Here is a 17824-nt window from a genome sequence, read left to right as displayed (position 1 = left end):
ACCCAAAGACCCCGAGACCCCCAGACCCTGAGACCCTCAGACCCTGAGACCCTCAGACCCCCAGACCCTGAGACCCTCAGACCCCCAGACCCTGAGACCCTCAGACCCCCAGACCCTGAGACCACCAGATCCCGAGACCCTGAGACCACCAGATCCCGAGACCCTGAGACCCTGGGATCCTCAGACCCCCAGACCCTGAGACCCTGAGACTCTCAGATCCCCAGACCCTCAGACCCCCAGGTCCACAGGGCGTTGACCCTCAAGCTGCATTTAAAGTTAGCAGGCCGGACGCCGCCTCCTCCTCACAACATCCAGTGAGCATCACGGCTGCCATTTCATATTTTATTTGCAAAGACATGAGGCCTCACACCGTTGTCGAGAAACTTGTCAAATCATATTTTTGCTGTTTTGTGAGTTGGTATTATGTACAGAAACTACAGGTGTTAATGAGAATATGGCATCTTCTGATGTCGATCACAGGCACCTGAATCGAATCGAAATCGTATCATGGCAGACTTTGTGACGTCGGCAAATACTGTTTCGTTTTACAAAGAAGCTATATAATATCTTATCATGACGAAACTCGTAATTAACACCCCTAATAATCAAATTATCCAAAACAAAGATACCTGACAAAAGTTCTAGGCCTGAAAATGAGGTCAACTAAACAGAAGTTAACTGAGGAGAACAGCAAGACAGACTAAACACACATTAAACACATGGCCAGGTTTGGGAAAATAATATAGAAAATACTAAGTAACATACCATACTACACAATAAACACAAACTTAACATCAAAGCAATAACTCTAAATTAAAAATGGAGAAAAGGAAGTTCCCTGCCCCTTGAAGCAGCCACAGTTGGTGCCTCCCAGTTTTCCAAGTCAAAAGCTTCAAAAGAGACCAGAACAGAAAGAGAGAAAAAGCTTTGACATACTGACATCTACCAAGAAACTGAAATATTCAAATACTAATAAAGCTATGGCTGTGATATATGAACAAAATCACTGCAAAAACTCAAAATCTTAGATTATTTGTCTTATTTCAAGTCAAAAATGTCTTATTACTAGTCAAAATATCTCATTACACTTAAAATAAGACATGATCCCCTCAGAAGTAAATTGTTTTTAGACAATTGTCTCTTGTTTCAAATGAAAATTTGCTTGAAACAAGTGAAAATTTGCTTATTTCATTGGCAAAATTTGTTGCTTGTTTCTAGCTAATTTTCACTTATTTCAAGTGAATTTTCACTTTTTCCACTGGCAAATTTTGCCAATGAAACAAGCAAATTTTCACTTGAAACAAGTGAATTTTCACTTGAAACAAGTGAAAATTGTCTAAAAACAATTTACTTCTGAGGTGATCATGTCTTATTTTAAGTGTAATAAGACATTTATGACTTGAAATAAGACAAATAATCTTGGTAAGATTTTGAGTTTTTGCAGTGAACACTATGTGTCCTGTTGTGTATCTTTTTAATATTGTATTTGTATGGTGACTGTAAAAATGTGCATATGCTAAACTAAATAACAGAAATGAAGGGGTTAATAAGGTGTTTTATTGGTTGTTTTTTTTTTTTTTTACCTGCCTCAGGAGGACAGATGAAAATTAGCATCCTTGCTTAGCCCAGCATGTTTACATCTTCTGTTTAATATTGATGCTCATTAATGTGCTCTATCTCTATCAAATAAAAAAAAATATACCAAAAAAAAATGCAAAGTGTTTCTGCACAGACAGAAGGACAAACCGGACGTGCCGTTTCCAGGGAGCGTCTTCAAACTCTCCCCTGACGAGACGCTCTGCAGCCCTGTGCTGTTTTACACCGAGGTCAGGGCTACGCAGCACTGTGCAGCACCACGTTCACCAAAACAAGCCGCACTGACAAACGTGTGTGTGCTCACATCTACCACACACACACACACACACACACACACACACACACACACACACACACACAGCCTCCAAAGCAGTCAGTCATGGAGTTAATTAACACACAGCCAAACCGCACTGTACACAGCAACAACAAGAGAAAACGTGTGTGTGTGTGTGTGTGTGTGTGTGTGTGTGTATGTGTATGTGTATGTGTGTGTGTGTGTGTGTGTGTGTGTGTGTGTGTGTGTGTGTGTGTGTGTGTGTGTGTGTGTTTACCTGGATCTGCTCCGGGGTCCACTGGTCCAGGTTGACAGATTTGACCCTGGAGATGTGGACGCCCAGGTTGCGGTGGATGCCGGCACAGCGGATACACATGAACACACCGAGGTTCCAGGACGCCCACCTCGGACCTGCGGCGAGAGAGAGAGAGAGCTGTGATGCAAAACTTTTAGATAATATAAACTAGAAAAAACAAGGACTTGAGCACAGATCTTCATCAACGCCGTGCAACTGTCCAGACATCCCAGCTCCACACATTGGATATCCACCAAAAGCTGATCAAACCGCTCAGTGTTTGATTACATCCTTTAGCCGCGGGTTTCACTGAGAGTCTCTACACACACTCTCATCAGCGCTGCTCGGAGGAATCACCCCAGGTCTCATCAGTACATCTCAATAGGACGATAGGACAGAACTCATGTGTCACCGACGGATATTATCTGATTCTAATTCCTGAGATTAAAAAAAAAAAAAAAAAAAAAAAAAAATCACTCATCACAAAATAAAAAGGTAAAAGGTGAAATTCAACAAAAGACAAGTAAAGCCGGACTGAATTCATTTCAACTTGGTCAACTTTTGAAAAATTACGAGCTTTAAAAAGACTCATATCCTTGAAGACACTGAGAAGGCGCACGCTTTCAGCTGAGTGATTGACAGCCTCAATTAAACGTTTAAATTCACCATAAGTAGTTAAGTACGTTAAAGGAAAAACGAACATTTATTTCCATATTGTAGGACAAATACCGTATTTCACCAATTAATCGCCCGGGCGTTTAATATGCAAAATCAACTTGGACCCCGGGCGTTTAAAAGAACCAGGCGGCTATTCGCTGCAGGCCTTTATTTATTTTTGCACCAGGTCATTATTGTGATGACAGTTACTGTCCAACATATTTTCAGTCGGTCGATTTAATATTACGGTACACCCTTTTGTTCTAACGTTAGCTAGCGCTCTTATTTTGAAAGTAAACGGAAGTGCCGCACTGTTATTGTGCGGCTAACTGTTTACTTCTGCAAAAATAAGGTGAATAGCCTTATTTTGGGTTACCTACATATGATGCAAATAATCGCCCCGGTGGTTATTCGGGTGGGCGTTTAATATGCAAAATGTGTGCAGACCCCAGGCGTTTATAAGAACCCGGCGGCTATTTGCGGCCGGGCGATTAATTGGTGAAATACGGTATATTCTGTGTATCACTGAAGCTCCATCACACTGATACTGAGAGAAATATTCAAAGCCAAGGTCCTGCTCTTTGATGGCTGCTGCATCAGATCATCTAGAAAATATCTACTGTCTGTTTTTGCATCATTTTAAACACATTTCCCTGGAGTTCAGCAGCACATGCTGGGAATCTGTGGAAACCTCTGGATGTCTGCTATCATTTACAATAAAGTCCTGTGGGTTTGAACAAAGCTCGGCACCGCGGCGTGAGTTTGTAATGAGAAACCCAGCAGAGTTGAAGAGGTTAAGGTGCTTAGTTGGAAAAAAAATATATATATATATTTTAGCTTTGACACTGGCATTTTTTGAGTTTATTGAATGGAGTTTTGAAAAGATTTCAGCAGCACAAGGGTCAAATAATTTCACTCAGCCCACAGAGGAACCATGTCAACCTTCAATTCAAAGGGAAACCTCCAAAGTTTGAGCCGAAAGGTCTTGAAATGACAAGAGTGGTGCATTTTTGACTGAAATTGATTTGCACTGTGTGTGTGGGAGGGCGACAGGCCGCGTCACACCAAACCCATTCATTCTTTCAGGCTTTTTTTTTTCTATTTCAGCACAAAGTTTCGGGGACACAGATGAAGCCGGCTTGGTTTGAGGACACGGGAGGAGTGCGTGTCTGACTCTGTGTTTTTCCTCGCCGGGAAGAGGACACTGCCACAACAAACAAGCAGCGAGAGGTTATGTAAAAAGCCGGGCAGAGAGGCAGAAACAAGGCCACGAGCCGCTGCACAGACGAGAGGAAGTGAGGAACCTCCAGGCAGACGAGCGCTCCCGTTATTCTTGTTGACACACAATCCTCTCCACCAAAGTCTGACCAGGGAAGCGGTGGAAATTTTACCAGCCCACAAGCGACCAAGCCGGCGCTGATCAGTCTGAACCGGAGTGAGCCTGGCTCCGATCCGTCTGGGCTGCTGATACTGTCGCTTTGAAGATGCAGATAGCGGATATTCTGAGCCGATATTCAATAAATCCAAAGAAGCCCTGAGTTATCCACACAGTGTCTACAGGAACTGTTAAATAAGTGTTATTATTATGTAAGCTATTCTAATAGTTTCCTTTAGGACTTATTTCCAGATAAGTCTGAGGATTTTCTTGGGTTTCTCTCTATAGTGTTAGTATGACAGGTCACTACACAGTAAGCTGGCTTGTTTTCCCAGCAGCTCGGTAGAAAGGCAGGATTAACTTTAGAACAGCACATAATTTAATCTGATGCAGAAGGAAAAAAAAAAAAAAAAACACATGGAGAAATGAAGATGTTTATGCTGAACTTCAGACCTCAAAATTCAAGGTTATTCAATGACATTTGAGGCCTATTTATAAGCCTGAATTTAGGGCATTTTAAGGACCTGTGGACCCTCTGACAACACATCAGCACACTGAAGCTGTGTGCCAGTCTAGTGACCGAGTAAAAAATGAAAAGTCATCCAGGTTTCCGTGAATCTCTGCGACACGGACACGACAGCCGAACAGTTTTCCTCGGCTCGTGGCCAAAGTCCCCCGGCTCCGTTTTTAAGCTCCGTCCTCATCCAGCGCCGGTCCTCCAGAAAACCTCGGCGCTCAGTATCTGTCAATATGATAACTGGAAGCGACCGAGAACAAAACAAGTGCAACAGGATCAGCTATTACGGTTCCAGGCGACGTGACGCGGCGACGCACCGCGCCGGGCGTGCAGACCGGCGGGCTTGCTGGTCCGCTCTGAGAGCATCAGTGTGTTAATGCAGTGGCACTAATGCAGTATAGTCGGCCTTAAAGCGCCATTAAGGGATGGATGACCGGGTATTAGGCTTAAATCAACCGCCTCAGCCGCTGTGAGCTGGACTCTGGACGGATATGTATCTGTGTGCGCTGGGCTTTGCTGCTGTCGTTTGCTTTGGGATAAATTCTGCCAAAAAATGTCTCAACACGGGTGAAAATAGACAAGACGGAGCTAAATTCTCATTAACTGCAGTCACACGGACGATGTTTCCTCAAGATGACTGAGATCATTCTGATTAGAGCTTCCGGCTTCGCTGTTTCCACGGACGCTGAATAAAATGATCCGATAACTTGTGTGTTTACATTTAAATCAGAATATAATCAGAATATAAGACTGTAAAAATGAAAACTGGCTGGGTCAGAAACACTTCTCCAGTTTTTGAGCATGAGCAGAAAGAACAGATTTATTCCAACCAGAGAGACACCAGCAGATTAATAGTTTACATGGTTATTAGGCACTAATATTTTCCTTTTGAGCGGATTATCACAGGTTTACGCCGGCTCACCCAATCAGAAACTCCCTCTGATCGGGCCGGTCTCTTCTGATGGAAGCGGTTACATGAAGCATTTTTATTCTGATTATTGGTGGAATATTAGGGTCCATGTAAATGCAGCTGCTGAAACAAAACGGCATGTGAAAACGCTGGAAAAACACAAGCCATCAAAAGACTGATGAGGGTGATTATTTTAGACTGCAGCTAACGACTATTTTCATTCATTTAATTTAAAAAAAAATGAGAAACTGCAAAATAAATTAAACTCCCATTCTGCAAGATGACTGTTTCCGAGTTTTTGTGTATGTGACAAACGATTGGCATGGCGATGTCGATGGGTGTTTGTTGATGAAGGTGCGCCTGCGTTGTTGCTACGACGACCAGCGTGGACATGCAAACACATGTAGGTACAATCCAAAACAATCAGATCAGGTCAGATTAAACTGGAGGCCTGGACACTCTAATCTGAGAGCTGTAACGGAGTGATTTCACATTCAGGAAGGAAAGAGCGAAAAGCCAAAACACTGAACACAGAGTCACACGTACATGCACACATGTTCACGCCACAGTGGAGCTGGAAGGGCATCAAATCAATTTCGGGTATCAATAAACTTCAAAGCATGCACAAGTGCTGAATTTTTCCCTGCTGTAATTCAATCTGCAGCTCCGCAGGGTCGCGTGGCAAACCACACGCACAAATTAACCTTCACCGGCTGGCCAATCGCATTCCTCTCTGGAACAACGACCAATCAGGGCACTGATGCTGCATCTGGATCTTCGTCCTCTTCAAAGGTATGTTTTTTTTTTTTTGTTTGTTTTTTTAAACGTGGTTATCAGGTGAGCATGAGCTCGGTGTGAAACCTCTGATCGGCTTCTACACCTTTTAAAACTTAATCTTTAACCTCTAACCTTTTAAATTAAACCCTTTGAACTATATTCTGAATAAGATGCATTCCAAATAAGTTTTTTTTTTAATCCAGAAATGTATTCAGCATAAGATGTTCTTACCTGGGAATAAACCTGGAGTATGCAGGTTTTGTTTTTTGTTTTTTTGTTTGTTTGTTTGTTTGTTTGTTTTTCTTTTAGTGGCTGGTGAATAAACTGTTTTTTGTGGTATCCTACTCTGAATAAGCTGTTTTTAACCTTCTAACTCCATCTGAATAAGCTGCTGAGTCCATCAACAAGCTGACAAATGAAAAGTTGAATGGAAAATTTCCTATTTTATCTTCATCATTTATCAGGTTTATTCTGGAAAGAGGATTATTCTACAATGCCCAAATGAAAAAAAAAAAAAAAAAAAAATACTGACCCAACACACCCCAGCCATTTTCTCCATGGTCTGTGTATTCCTGGCTTGAAAACTCATAGCAAACTAGCCAGCATGGATCAATCCCAAAGAAAATTTTAAAAATCCTCGCTACGTGTCCTTGTGATGAAATAAAGAGGAAAAAAAAAACAACAAGTGACTTGTATTTTCATTCAAAACTGACATGCGTGTTTAGCACTAAGCTAATTCTGCACTGACCAAGTCCAACAGTTCCATGAATCCCAGTCCCGGGCATCAGGTTCTGTGGCTTGGTCCATTCTATATTACACTGTCTATATTATATATATACATATTTATATATATATATATATACTGTCTATATTTACATAGGCTGTTTATATTTTTCTCTATATTTTTATATTTACTGCTTATATATATATATATTATATTTATTATTTATTACACATATACTACTTACTTATATATAGGCTGTTTATTTATACTTATTATATATATACTATTTATATTTTTATTTATAGTTTTATTTATATTTTTATTTACATTTATATATGCTGTTTACATTTATTTACATATACTGTTTATAGTTTACATACTGTTTATATCCACACATACTGTCTATATATACTGTTTATACCTATATATATATATATACTGTTATATATCTTATATATCTTATATTCTATATTTACACTTATATTTACACTTCTTTTTCTGGTCTTTTTTTTCAGGGGGGGGGGGGGGGGGGGGGGGGGTGGTGGCTCATACCGGGACCTGAGTGCTAATTTCGTACCACTAGCATGTAAGTGTGAACTGGTATGACAATAAAGTTCCTTGAATCCTTGAATCCTTGAATCCACAGATCCCCTGCTGGCGGCAGAGAGACAAACACAGCAAGGCGGTGGTGTGCGTGTTGCCTAGAAACATGCCGTTAATTGATTATAGATAGATAGATAGATAGATAGATAGATAGATAGATATTGTATTGTTTAGGTATTGCTCTGTTTCCAAAAGTCTCAATACTGATCATTCAGATTCAATAAGTTTTATGTTATTCATCTCTTTACTTGTTTTGCTGTGAAGTTCAGACAAAAATAGACGGCAGTTGAGTTCTCTCAGAAGACACAGGCCCTGCGGTCCCAGCACACACACACACACACACACACACACACACACACACACACACAATGCAAACACACCAGTGCTAATGTGCAGACTGCTGACCTGATTAGACACAAATGAGTTCTCTCTAAAACACACACACTCAAACACTTTCATGCAGGTAAGCTAAAAAAGCACAGTGCAGAGCGTAATAAATACACACACACACACACACACTCCTGCACACAACATGACACAAATGCACACACACATTAAAACGCCAGCACACAAATGCACACACATGCACACCAGCGCACCAATGGGCACACAAGTAGACACACAAACACACTCGCGCACACACACACACACACACGCTAGCAGACATGTGCCAACAGACAAAACATGCACACAAACACACACACACACACACACACACACACACACACACACACACACACACACCAACAGATAAGACAACTGTGCACACACACAAACACACAGATACACACATTAAAACACGGGCAAACAAACCAAAAACTGACAAACAGACAAATACACACACACACTCAGGGTCACACCACCCACACACACACACACACACACACACATACACACACCCTGGAGCCTAGATGAGTGACAGCGGAACTTTCCAACTGGAGGGGGGGGGGCAGCCAGCCGAGCATGAAATTAAAGCCCCAACTGTCAACCTGGGGACAGTCAGGACGACGACTGACGTGTGTGTGTGTGTGTGTGTGTGTGTGTGTGTGTGTGTGTGTGTGTGTGTGTGTGTGTGTGTGTGAGAGAGAGAGAGAGGGAGGATGCAAAGTGTGTGTGTGTGTGTGTCAGTGGCAATAAGGTAGAAATGGTGACAACGGATGTCAGCAGAGGAGTCGGGGTCTACGTCGGCTTCCTCCGGTCTCGCCCGGCCGCCGTTGTAAAAACGACGGCGATAAATAAAGATTATTCTTATTAAATGCAGGAAGCTGGAGGAGGAACGGCTTGAATTTAGCAGCGTGATTCCTGCGAGCTCAGACGATCAATATTTATGAGCGACATAAGTCTGAAAGAGCCGGCTCTTTCATCGCAGACACAAAGTTTAAAGAGGCTTTACGGGCGGGGAGCCGAGGCCTGGTGTCTGACTTTACGCCGACAAATCAAACGAGTCGGATTCGCTCCCCGCTGCTGCCGTGTTTATCTGCTCCGAACCACGAAATGCAGATTTAAGTTCGATTATTCAACTTCACCCTCTTGTAAAGCACTCTGTAAGTTCTTCTATTTATGTAGACCTAAATTAAGTTTCCTTACATTTACCTACGTTGTGAAAATAAACGATAAGTCAACAGTGATCTCACGTCGCCACGATTTGTGCAAGTTGCCCTGCAGTCATTCTGACCTGCTGGTGGCGCTGTGATGGGTTTCATTTTATGCAAACTGGTTATCAATATCAAAACTACATCAGGGCCACTGTAGGGGGGGGAAAATGGTGTAGTGAGGGGACGGGAGTAATATTCCAACAATATCTGAGATTAAAATCAGAAATTGACAAGAAAAATGTATTCCATAAATGTTCTCATAAATTATTCTAATTTATGAGAAAAAAACGAGATTGTACAGTCATAAAATTACGAGAAAAAAACTTCGTTAAAGGCCCATTAGGATAAAACCATCAGGATTTCCTTCTTAATAAATCCCAAAGTACAAGAAAAACTACTTTTCCAAGTCTTTAATCTCAGGATTTGGGAATCTATAATCGCTGAATTCTCACTCTCTGTCATTTTTTTTTCCTCCCTACAGTGGCCCTAATACACCGTCATAGTAAAAAACACATCATTCCCTCTGTGCAATAATCCATATTCAATACCATACTTATGTGCAATAACCTATAGTGCAATAACTCCTGACCATGTTTGCACTTGTACATATATTTTTTCTTTTCCTTTTATTATTCTATATATATTTATATTTATATTCCTTTCCTTTCTTTATTTTTCTTGACTATTTGCTCTTTTAACTTGTACACTTGGAGTGGGAGTTGTTATTGTAACAAAAAGTAATTTCCCCCTGGGGATCAATAAAGTATTCTGATTCTGATTCTGATTCTGATTCCCCAAAGCTTCATTAAATCTGACCCGACAGTGTCTGAGATATTGAGCATGAAGCCTCTTCCCTGTTGGCCTGGTGGTGGCGCTGCGGTGGGCCAGCCAGGTTTATATTCAAAAAGCCGGACCCCAGTGGTTTCATACCGGGCGGCAGACAGAGCAGAAATCCATTCCACCACGGCGGTGCGGCAGTTTCGTCTCCCTGCAGTGGCGGTCATCCCGGGGGGTTCAGGCGGCGCCGCTGGGCAACAGGGATCCGGTGGCAATCAGGCCTGACACCGCTGAGCACACACGCCTTGTTCATTTTTTTCCCCCCCCGACATCAAGTACAAACTCTTTACCGAGCACAGGGGCCATCTGATGCCAGCCGAGGTGAGGCAAGACAATATTTTCTTTTCTGAAGCTGTCAGCATATTTCAGCCTTTTCTTTTTTTCCCTTTCTTGTTGCCTTAACTTTGATTTATGATTTATTTATCTTGTGATTTATCTTTACCACGGCGTCTGCTTAGTGCTGGAAAGCCAGGCGTCGCTGTCCGTGGTGCTGAAAGTTAATCTCATGTATTTCTGACATTGGATTTCGTCTTCACTCATGAAAATGCCAGGTCGCTTAGGTTCAATAATTTAACGGTCTTTATTAATAAAGGCCGTGACCCGTCATGTCCCGTTTCCTCCACTGTGTCACCGTCCACTCACTTCACAACAACCAAAAACAAAGCAGAGTCCATATTGTAGTACTGAATGAATGCAACAGGCTATAGTACAGGCAAACACATTAGTTATTGTTCCTCACACAACGGTACACCCTGAAAAGCCTAAGTCTCTCTCTCTCTTTTATTACTGGTTGGAAGAAACAACGGTTCATGTTATCATAAAGCCTTAACTGTGCTCCAGCTTGGAGATAAGCCATCACAGCCGCTGAAATTCAGTGGTATTCCCCTTTAATAAAGAGGGGGGGGGGGGGTTGAAAGCCGCCATTTTCCAATTAATGAAATGGTGCTGTTAGAATGAGTAAATCACCCGGGGCTTGCCAAAAATGTTCAGTCAGGGCCACGGACGAGCCAGGAAACAGAGCCAGGAGGAGGAGGAGGAGGAAGCTGGAAAGAAAATTGGAAAGGGCTGTGCTGCCCCCTGGTGGTGAAACAGAGTTACTGCATATCAGTGCTTAGAGAACCAGTGGGGACTCACTTTTTTTGGTTTCCCACGCTATTTTCTTCCAGCAACAACAAAATATATTATCATCTGGTTTTACTGTGCAGAGTGAAAAAATACAGACTATAAATAACATGATAGATGGCTCCTTTATGTTCAGAGGGACTGGAATAGATCTGGAGGAATATACCTTGGGAGTAAACCCAGGTGCCAGATCTGAAATAAACCCCCCAGCTGCAACCAGTTCTGGGGAAAAGTAAGGGGACCAGCTGTGGGTCGCAGGACTCAGAGACACCTGACCCTGTCCTGCATTTGAACATCAGGCAGTAACAGTAAGTGAGTGGATGAGTGGATGGATGGGTAAAGAGGGGATGTGAGTCCACCTGCTGGTGATGGAGGGGACGACAAAAGAGTTCATCTGATAACACGAGACCCAAAAAATGAAGCATCGGTATCAGTGACAAGACGAACGTGAATAAACAGAGTTATCTTTTCACAAACTGACAATTTTAATTAAAAACATATTTGTTTGGTTTCTCGGGCTGTTAAAGACACTCATCTCACCCTGGATGCAAAGCAGAACAGTGAGTCTCACAAAGCATCCTCAACCAAACCTCTCACAGAATCCCCAGGTCAAAAAAAACAAAAAACGTCCAGCAATAAATGAAGCGAGCCCCGACGCAGCTACTTCAGCTTCCCCCCCGATGATGAAATTCCCAACTGTTCATTCAGTGCTAAAACACAATTCCTGAGGAAACTCAAACTGACAAACAGACGAAAATGTTGAAACTAAAATCAACTTTTATTGGGTTTTCTCAACTAGCTGGAGAGTCTCATTGAAAATACGGTTTTGTTCATTTATTGGCTGTAAATTATGGAGCGCCACATGGAACTAAAACAGCAGGATGTCCACTGTATTACCGTAAATACTGCAGGGCTGCAACTCAGGACTATTTTCATTGTCAATTAAGCTATTATTTTTCATCTGATGATTCCTTCATTGAATAAAATGTGAAAAGTAAAGGCAAAGTTTCACCAGAAATGATCAGATCCCAAAGTGATGAGTGTTTTTTTTTTAAATTTCTGAACAGAATTAGATACACAAAGATACATATTTATCATGAAAGCAATCATATTAAAAACAGGGGTTTCCACCGCCAAGAAAGGAAAGAGGAGGACAGAGGCTCTTTTGTGCAACAACAACATCTCATCTCAAATCTTCATGAAGACCCCTGGCTGTAATGAATCTAAAGTAAAGATCCAACAGTGTTCCCTGTGAGTTTTGTCAGTATTCCCTCCTCTGGGAGGATTTTTTTCTATATCCATAAACCACAGAGCAAAAATACTACAACTGTGTCCACTGACATGACACGGCATGCCGCCCTTATCTTTACCTCTGATCCTGCTCTCATGTTCTGCTTCAGAAATCTTACAGTTTTACCAACTTATACTTCATCACATGGGCATTTAAGAATGTAAATGATGCTGTTTTGTGTTGCATGTGTTGGCTGCTCATATGAAGACACTCCGGCAGGCCATATCTTCATTTTTGGCATTTGGATGGAAATAAAACAAATGTGACATTCAGCTGAGCCCCAACAGGGCGAGCACAGCCAGCCAACCTGTCCTTCACACCTCCAGAACGTGGGCCCTTGTCACTGCCGTGTGTGTGTGTGTGTGTGAGAGAGAGAGAGAGAGAGAGAGAGAGTGAGAGAGTGTGTGCCAGTGTGTTTTATGGGTGTGACGGCAGACAGACATCAAGGACAGGTCGCCGGAGCGCCGAGTGTCCTGCAGGCTGCCCGGCCAAGATCTGCTGTGCCAGCACAGAGGACAGAGTGTGCCAGCTTACAGCAACTCATAATACAAATCATAACACTGACACACTGCTACCGTGCACGCACGTGCGCGCGCGTGTGTGTGTATGTGTGTGTGTGTGCATGAACCATTTAAGCGCCACTGAAGGTAGGACTGTGTTAAAAGCAAATGCGAAAATTATAGTCTGGACTCAAAAAAATTATGGACTTCGATGTCAAGGAGGACAGGAAAATGGAATTGCAATCGATAAGGGACTGCAAATCCCTCTCTCTCTCTCTCTCTCTCTCACACACACAAACACACACACACACACACACACTATGTAGGGCAGTGTGTGCACAGGGTGGAATTACAGCAGACAGGCTCAGGTGAGTCACCACACTGCAGCGGTCAAAAGCAGGGAGCCACACCCAAATTCACCGACTGCAGCAGGAGGGACGTGGCACTGGGCTGGATCACTTCCCAGATTCCAGGATTTTCCCGGAATCCCAGGACCAGTGGGAATCCAGGACATGTCACAAAAATGAGGGGCAATATGAAGAAAAATCAGCTGGGTGAATGAGATTATTCAGAACTGACTGAAGATGGACTGCAACACCACCGAGGCCTTAACTAACGACTAGATTAATTGTTTATTGAGCTTATCGGTTATTTTTCTGATTAACTAATGAGTCATTTTGTGTATAAAGTACCAAAAATAAAGTCATGGTCTGATGGAGACGTTAGCAAAGCCCAAAGCGATGTCTTCAAATTGCAAAATCAATCTGAAAAAAAAAAAAAAAAAGTATTAATTTTATAAAGATATGAAGAAAAAAGAGACGATCTGAGCATCTTAGGGATCTTAGTGAAGCTGGAATCAGACAACAGTTGATGATACATTTCACTTGATAAATGACTAAAACAGACATGATCACAATTATGACAGATTCATTTTCTGTTGGTCACAGCAATGAAGGGGTGCAGGATGACTAAAGGCACATTCACACAAAACACGTTCAGGTCAATTTATCTGAGCTCTGCCCTGTTAACCAACCAGCTGCAGGAAACCAGCCCAAAACACAAGGAATTATGGGTAGAAGGAGACACAGTGAAGTGCAGGCTGATGCTTGACTCCATTTTTATTGTCCCATGAAGGGCGAACGGCTGTGTAGCGAGGCATGGCCACAGTCACACATTAGTGGGCACAAACATATTAAAACAGATTCAATCCAACATTAAATAAATTAGATTATAAAACAAGAGCAGGCACACACCATAACGCACATCGCTGCATCTTTCTACCATGATATGGCCCAAAATGTGAATTATGAGCTTTTCTGTGACCATGTCATTTGAACTAAACATTAAGTTTAATTAGCGCCATTGCTCCATGAAGTTTCTTCAAAATCGCACTGGTGTTTAAGTTATCTTGCTAACAGAAAAACCAACAAATGCTTTTTCTGCTTTTTTTTTTTTTTTTTTAGTTTGTATTACCTCCATTGGCTTTCAGTTGTGGAGGAAAGAAAATTAAAAATGTTAAGAAAAATTAGAACAAGAGCAAATTGGATAAATTAGTGATTCGTGGGCTGAAGGCACCATCATGAATTCATCAAAGCTGTTTCTTCAGAGCGGAAACTCGTCTTTCATGTGGGTTTGTGCAGGATCTGATCAAAATCTCTCACAAATATCAACAAAAACTTGTTCTCCATCTATTTTCCTCAGGACTTTTTTTTTAGTTTTGTTGCTTTTAGAAACTGCCCTGGCTTCCCGGCTGTAAATCTGATTCTGAAGCCAGCAGCATCCAATATTTTTGGATTCTGGATCCACCATTTACCAGCCAAATGAGGGTATACTTGAGGTTTGGCAGGTGAATAAATTGGGGTCAACAGCCAGGAGGCCGGTAAATGATTTGGAAATACACCATTGGGCCACGTTTACATCGCTGTGTGTTTTAAGCGTAGCGGCTGACATTAACGTGACCCTCACTGTCCACAGTACCTGACATCAGTGACTCAAATCAAAGCTGCTTTACACTATTTGGCAGTACTAAACCATGTCTGTCTGTTTTTGCTATAAGAAAAACCTGTGTCACATGTTATTAGAGATGCAGCGACACATTTCTGGTGTTAAACCTCCAAAAAGAAAACATGAAGATGAAGAGAAAAGTCAGGGGCGTCGTCTGAATGCCACAGCATCCTCGATAAAATATGAAGCTCAAAAGCACAGCTTGCAAATTATAGCCGCTGCGCAGCGATGGTCGGGGCCGGGCGATTTTAGGCAATTCTGAGCAACAAGTGTAGAATAGGAAGATCGCGTTCTAATGTGCATTTTGCATCAGCTGAGGTTTGAACTCACAATTTCTGGCATGAAGGACAATGCTCTATCTCACTGAGCTAATTAGCAAGTGACAACACAGTGATGTGTTTAAAACTTCTTCTAGCTTATTATGGGAATTACAGCTGCAACAATAAATAAATCAAGCTAAGGCTTGAACTCACGATCTCTGAAACCAAGGACCATCTTCAATCACACTGAGCTAATTGGCAAGTGTCAACTCATTTGAGGCTTCACAAATTGACTAAGCCAGTCACATGATAGCAGCCGCCTATGCATGGAAAGGCAGATTTCATACCACTGTTAAAAAAAAAAAAAAAACACTCATCAAGACAAAAATCTGAAAATACACATCTTGCATCTAGACAGTATGGAGATGTTGGTTTTGACAATGATTGATTTGCTCCATATGAGAAAAACTGACTTTAATTGTAAAAGGTACAAAGGTTTCCTCAGTGTTGGGGCTACATTTTGATGAAAATTGCAAAGCTGTAGCACATATGGTTGATTTATTATAAATTTTCAAAGTTTTGAAATTTAGAGGCTTGCTGTAGCGCCACCATCAGGACTACTGGCTTGTGTTTGCAGCTGAGGAAATCTGGCATGGGGCTGGACCTTTGTGCAAAATTTGGTGAGTTTTGGCACATGGGAATGTTGCACAAGCTGAGGCTTGAACTCACAATCTTCGACACCGAGGCCTGGCCTCTATCTCACTGAGCTGAAACTTCACATGGAGCTTCACAAACTGACTGAACCAATCACTGATGTGCAGGACAGCAGCTATCCATGCATAGAAAGGCAGATTTTAAACAGCTGTCAAAAATTCAGTTCTTAAGACAAAAATCTGAAAATACACATATTGCATCTAGACAGCATGGAGATGTTGATCATTTGTTTTAACAATGATTGATTTGCTCCATAAGTGAAAAACTGATGTTTAAAAATGCCATTCTTGCATTGACTCCAATTGCTCACATGAGAGCAAAATTCAAAATGCTGTCAAAAATTTAGTTTTTGAGATAAAATTCTGAAATTTACCACACATCATCTACCATGACTCCAAAATTTTGTCAATTTTTTTTCATGAACATTGAAGATTTATTTACCAAGAATTTGCAAGTGTATGTTTACAGTACCGTTTACAGTCAAACATTTTGATGCACTGTAGGCTCAATTTTTGATAAATAAAAAATCTGTGTGGATCCTTTGTGTAGGACAGTCTGAAGATGCTCTGTATCGAGTTTGGTGACATTTGAGCAAAAATTGTGGGAGGAGATAGGTTTAATAAGTTTTACAGTTTTTGAAAAAAAAAAAAGAGTGATGGATTTCATAATTTGCAACAGGTTTAAGTGTACAAAAGTTTCTTCAGTATCAAGGCTACATTTTGGTGAAAGTTGCAAAGCTGTAGCACATATGGTTGATATGTTATGAATTTTCAAAGTTTTGAACTTTAGAGGCTTGCTATAGCGCCACCATCAGGACTATTGGCTTGTGTTTGCATCTGAGGTAATCTGGCATGGGACTGGACCTTTGTGCAAAATTTGGTGTTTTTTCGTGCATGGGAAGCAGGACTTCCTCGGAAGAAAGAAAGAAAGAAAGAAAGACAGAAAAAGAAAGAAAGAAAGAAAGAAGAACACGCAGGAATACAAGATGGTCCTGGCAGCTGCCTGGACCCTAATAATGTATGATGCAGTTTTATGGCTGGTAACAAATATTTTGGACTGGTAAACTGTATCCGCCTTCCTGCAAAAAGTTAGTTTTGGACCTGCATTCAAGGACCGGGGTGGAGAACTGCTCGGTTAAGGGTAAAGGCACATATTTTTACACACACACACACACACACACATACTCACACACACCTCGTGCTGTAAGACCAACTTTCCTGCACCATAACAAAACACCTGACATTGTTAACAACGGAGAATAGCTAATAAAGCCATCCTGCTGTCCTGCTGTCACCACTAAGTGTGTGTTTATACGGGCTCACATTCTCAAATGATCCTTGCCATTATAAAGTTCATATTGACAGAAAAGCTTGAGTGTGTGTCGTGACAACTCCATCTAATGAAACCCGGTGAGGGGAGTGTGAAGAGGGGCGTGGTCTTCACAGTTTGACCAGGTTTTCCCTCAGGCAGAGACAATAAAAATATTCAAATTCAAGTCAGTTACGCTCCATTTTAAAAGTTTGCAGAGAGACTCAGACTGAGAGAGCGAGGAGAGCTATGGGTGTCAACATCTCAGCTGCTCATCATCAAAACGCAAACAAACACCAGTAAACCACTGACTTGAACTCAATATGAGCCAAAAATCAATTAAATGTGTTTTCAGAAAACACATTTAATTTAGACTCTTTCTTCATGTAACTTCAAATCTAACATGAGTTTTAGGGATGCAACTACACAATATTTTAATTTACTGATTTTTTTCCCCAATAAATT

The 17824-nt window shown here is 41.6% G+C and overlaps 1 protein-coding gene across 9 annotated transcripts in view; it reads right to left on the bottom strand.

Moving 5' to 3' along the window:
* LOC115372362 (stromal membrane-associated protein 1-like) overlaps window positions 1-17824 on the bottom strand; it is a 134865-nt gene that overhangs the window by 114828 nt on the left and 2213 nt on the right. For all 9 annotated transcript variants that reach the window (XM_030070189.1, XM_030070191.1, XM_030070190.1 and 6 more), the window contains exon 2: window positions 2148-2281. In XM_030070189.1, the coding sequence (XP_029926049.1) occupies window positions 2148-2281 (134 nt within the window). The remainder of the gene's footprint in view (window positions 1-2147; window positions 2282-17824) is intronic.

Source organism: Myripristis murdjan, chromosome 15, assembly GCF_902150065.1.
Source record: "Myripristis murdjan chromosome 15, fMyrMur1.1, whole genome shotgun sequence".
NCBI lineage: Eukaryota > Metazoa > Chordata > Actinopteri > Holocentriformes > Holocentridae > Myripristis > Myripristis murdjan.
Note: the sequence above shows the minus strand (reverse complement) of the source record. Positions and strands in the feature narration are given on the sequence as shown.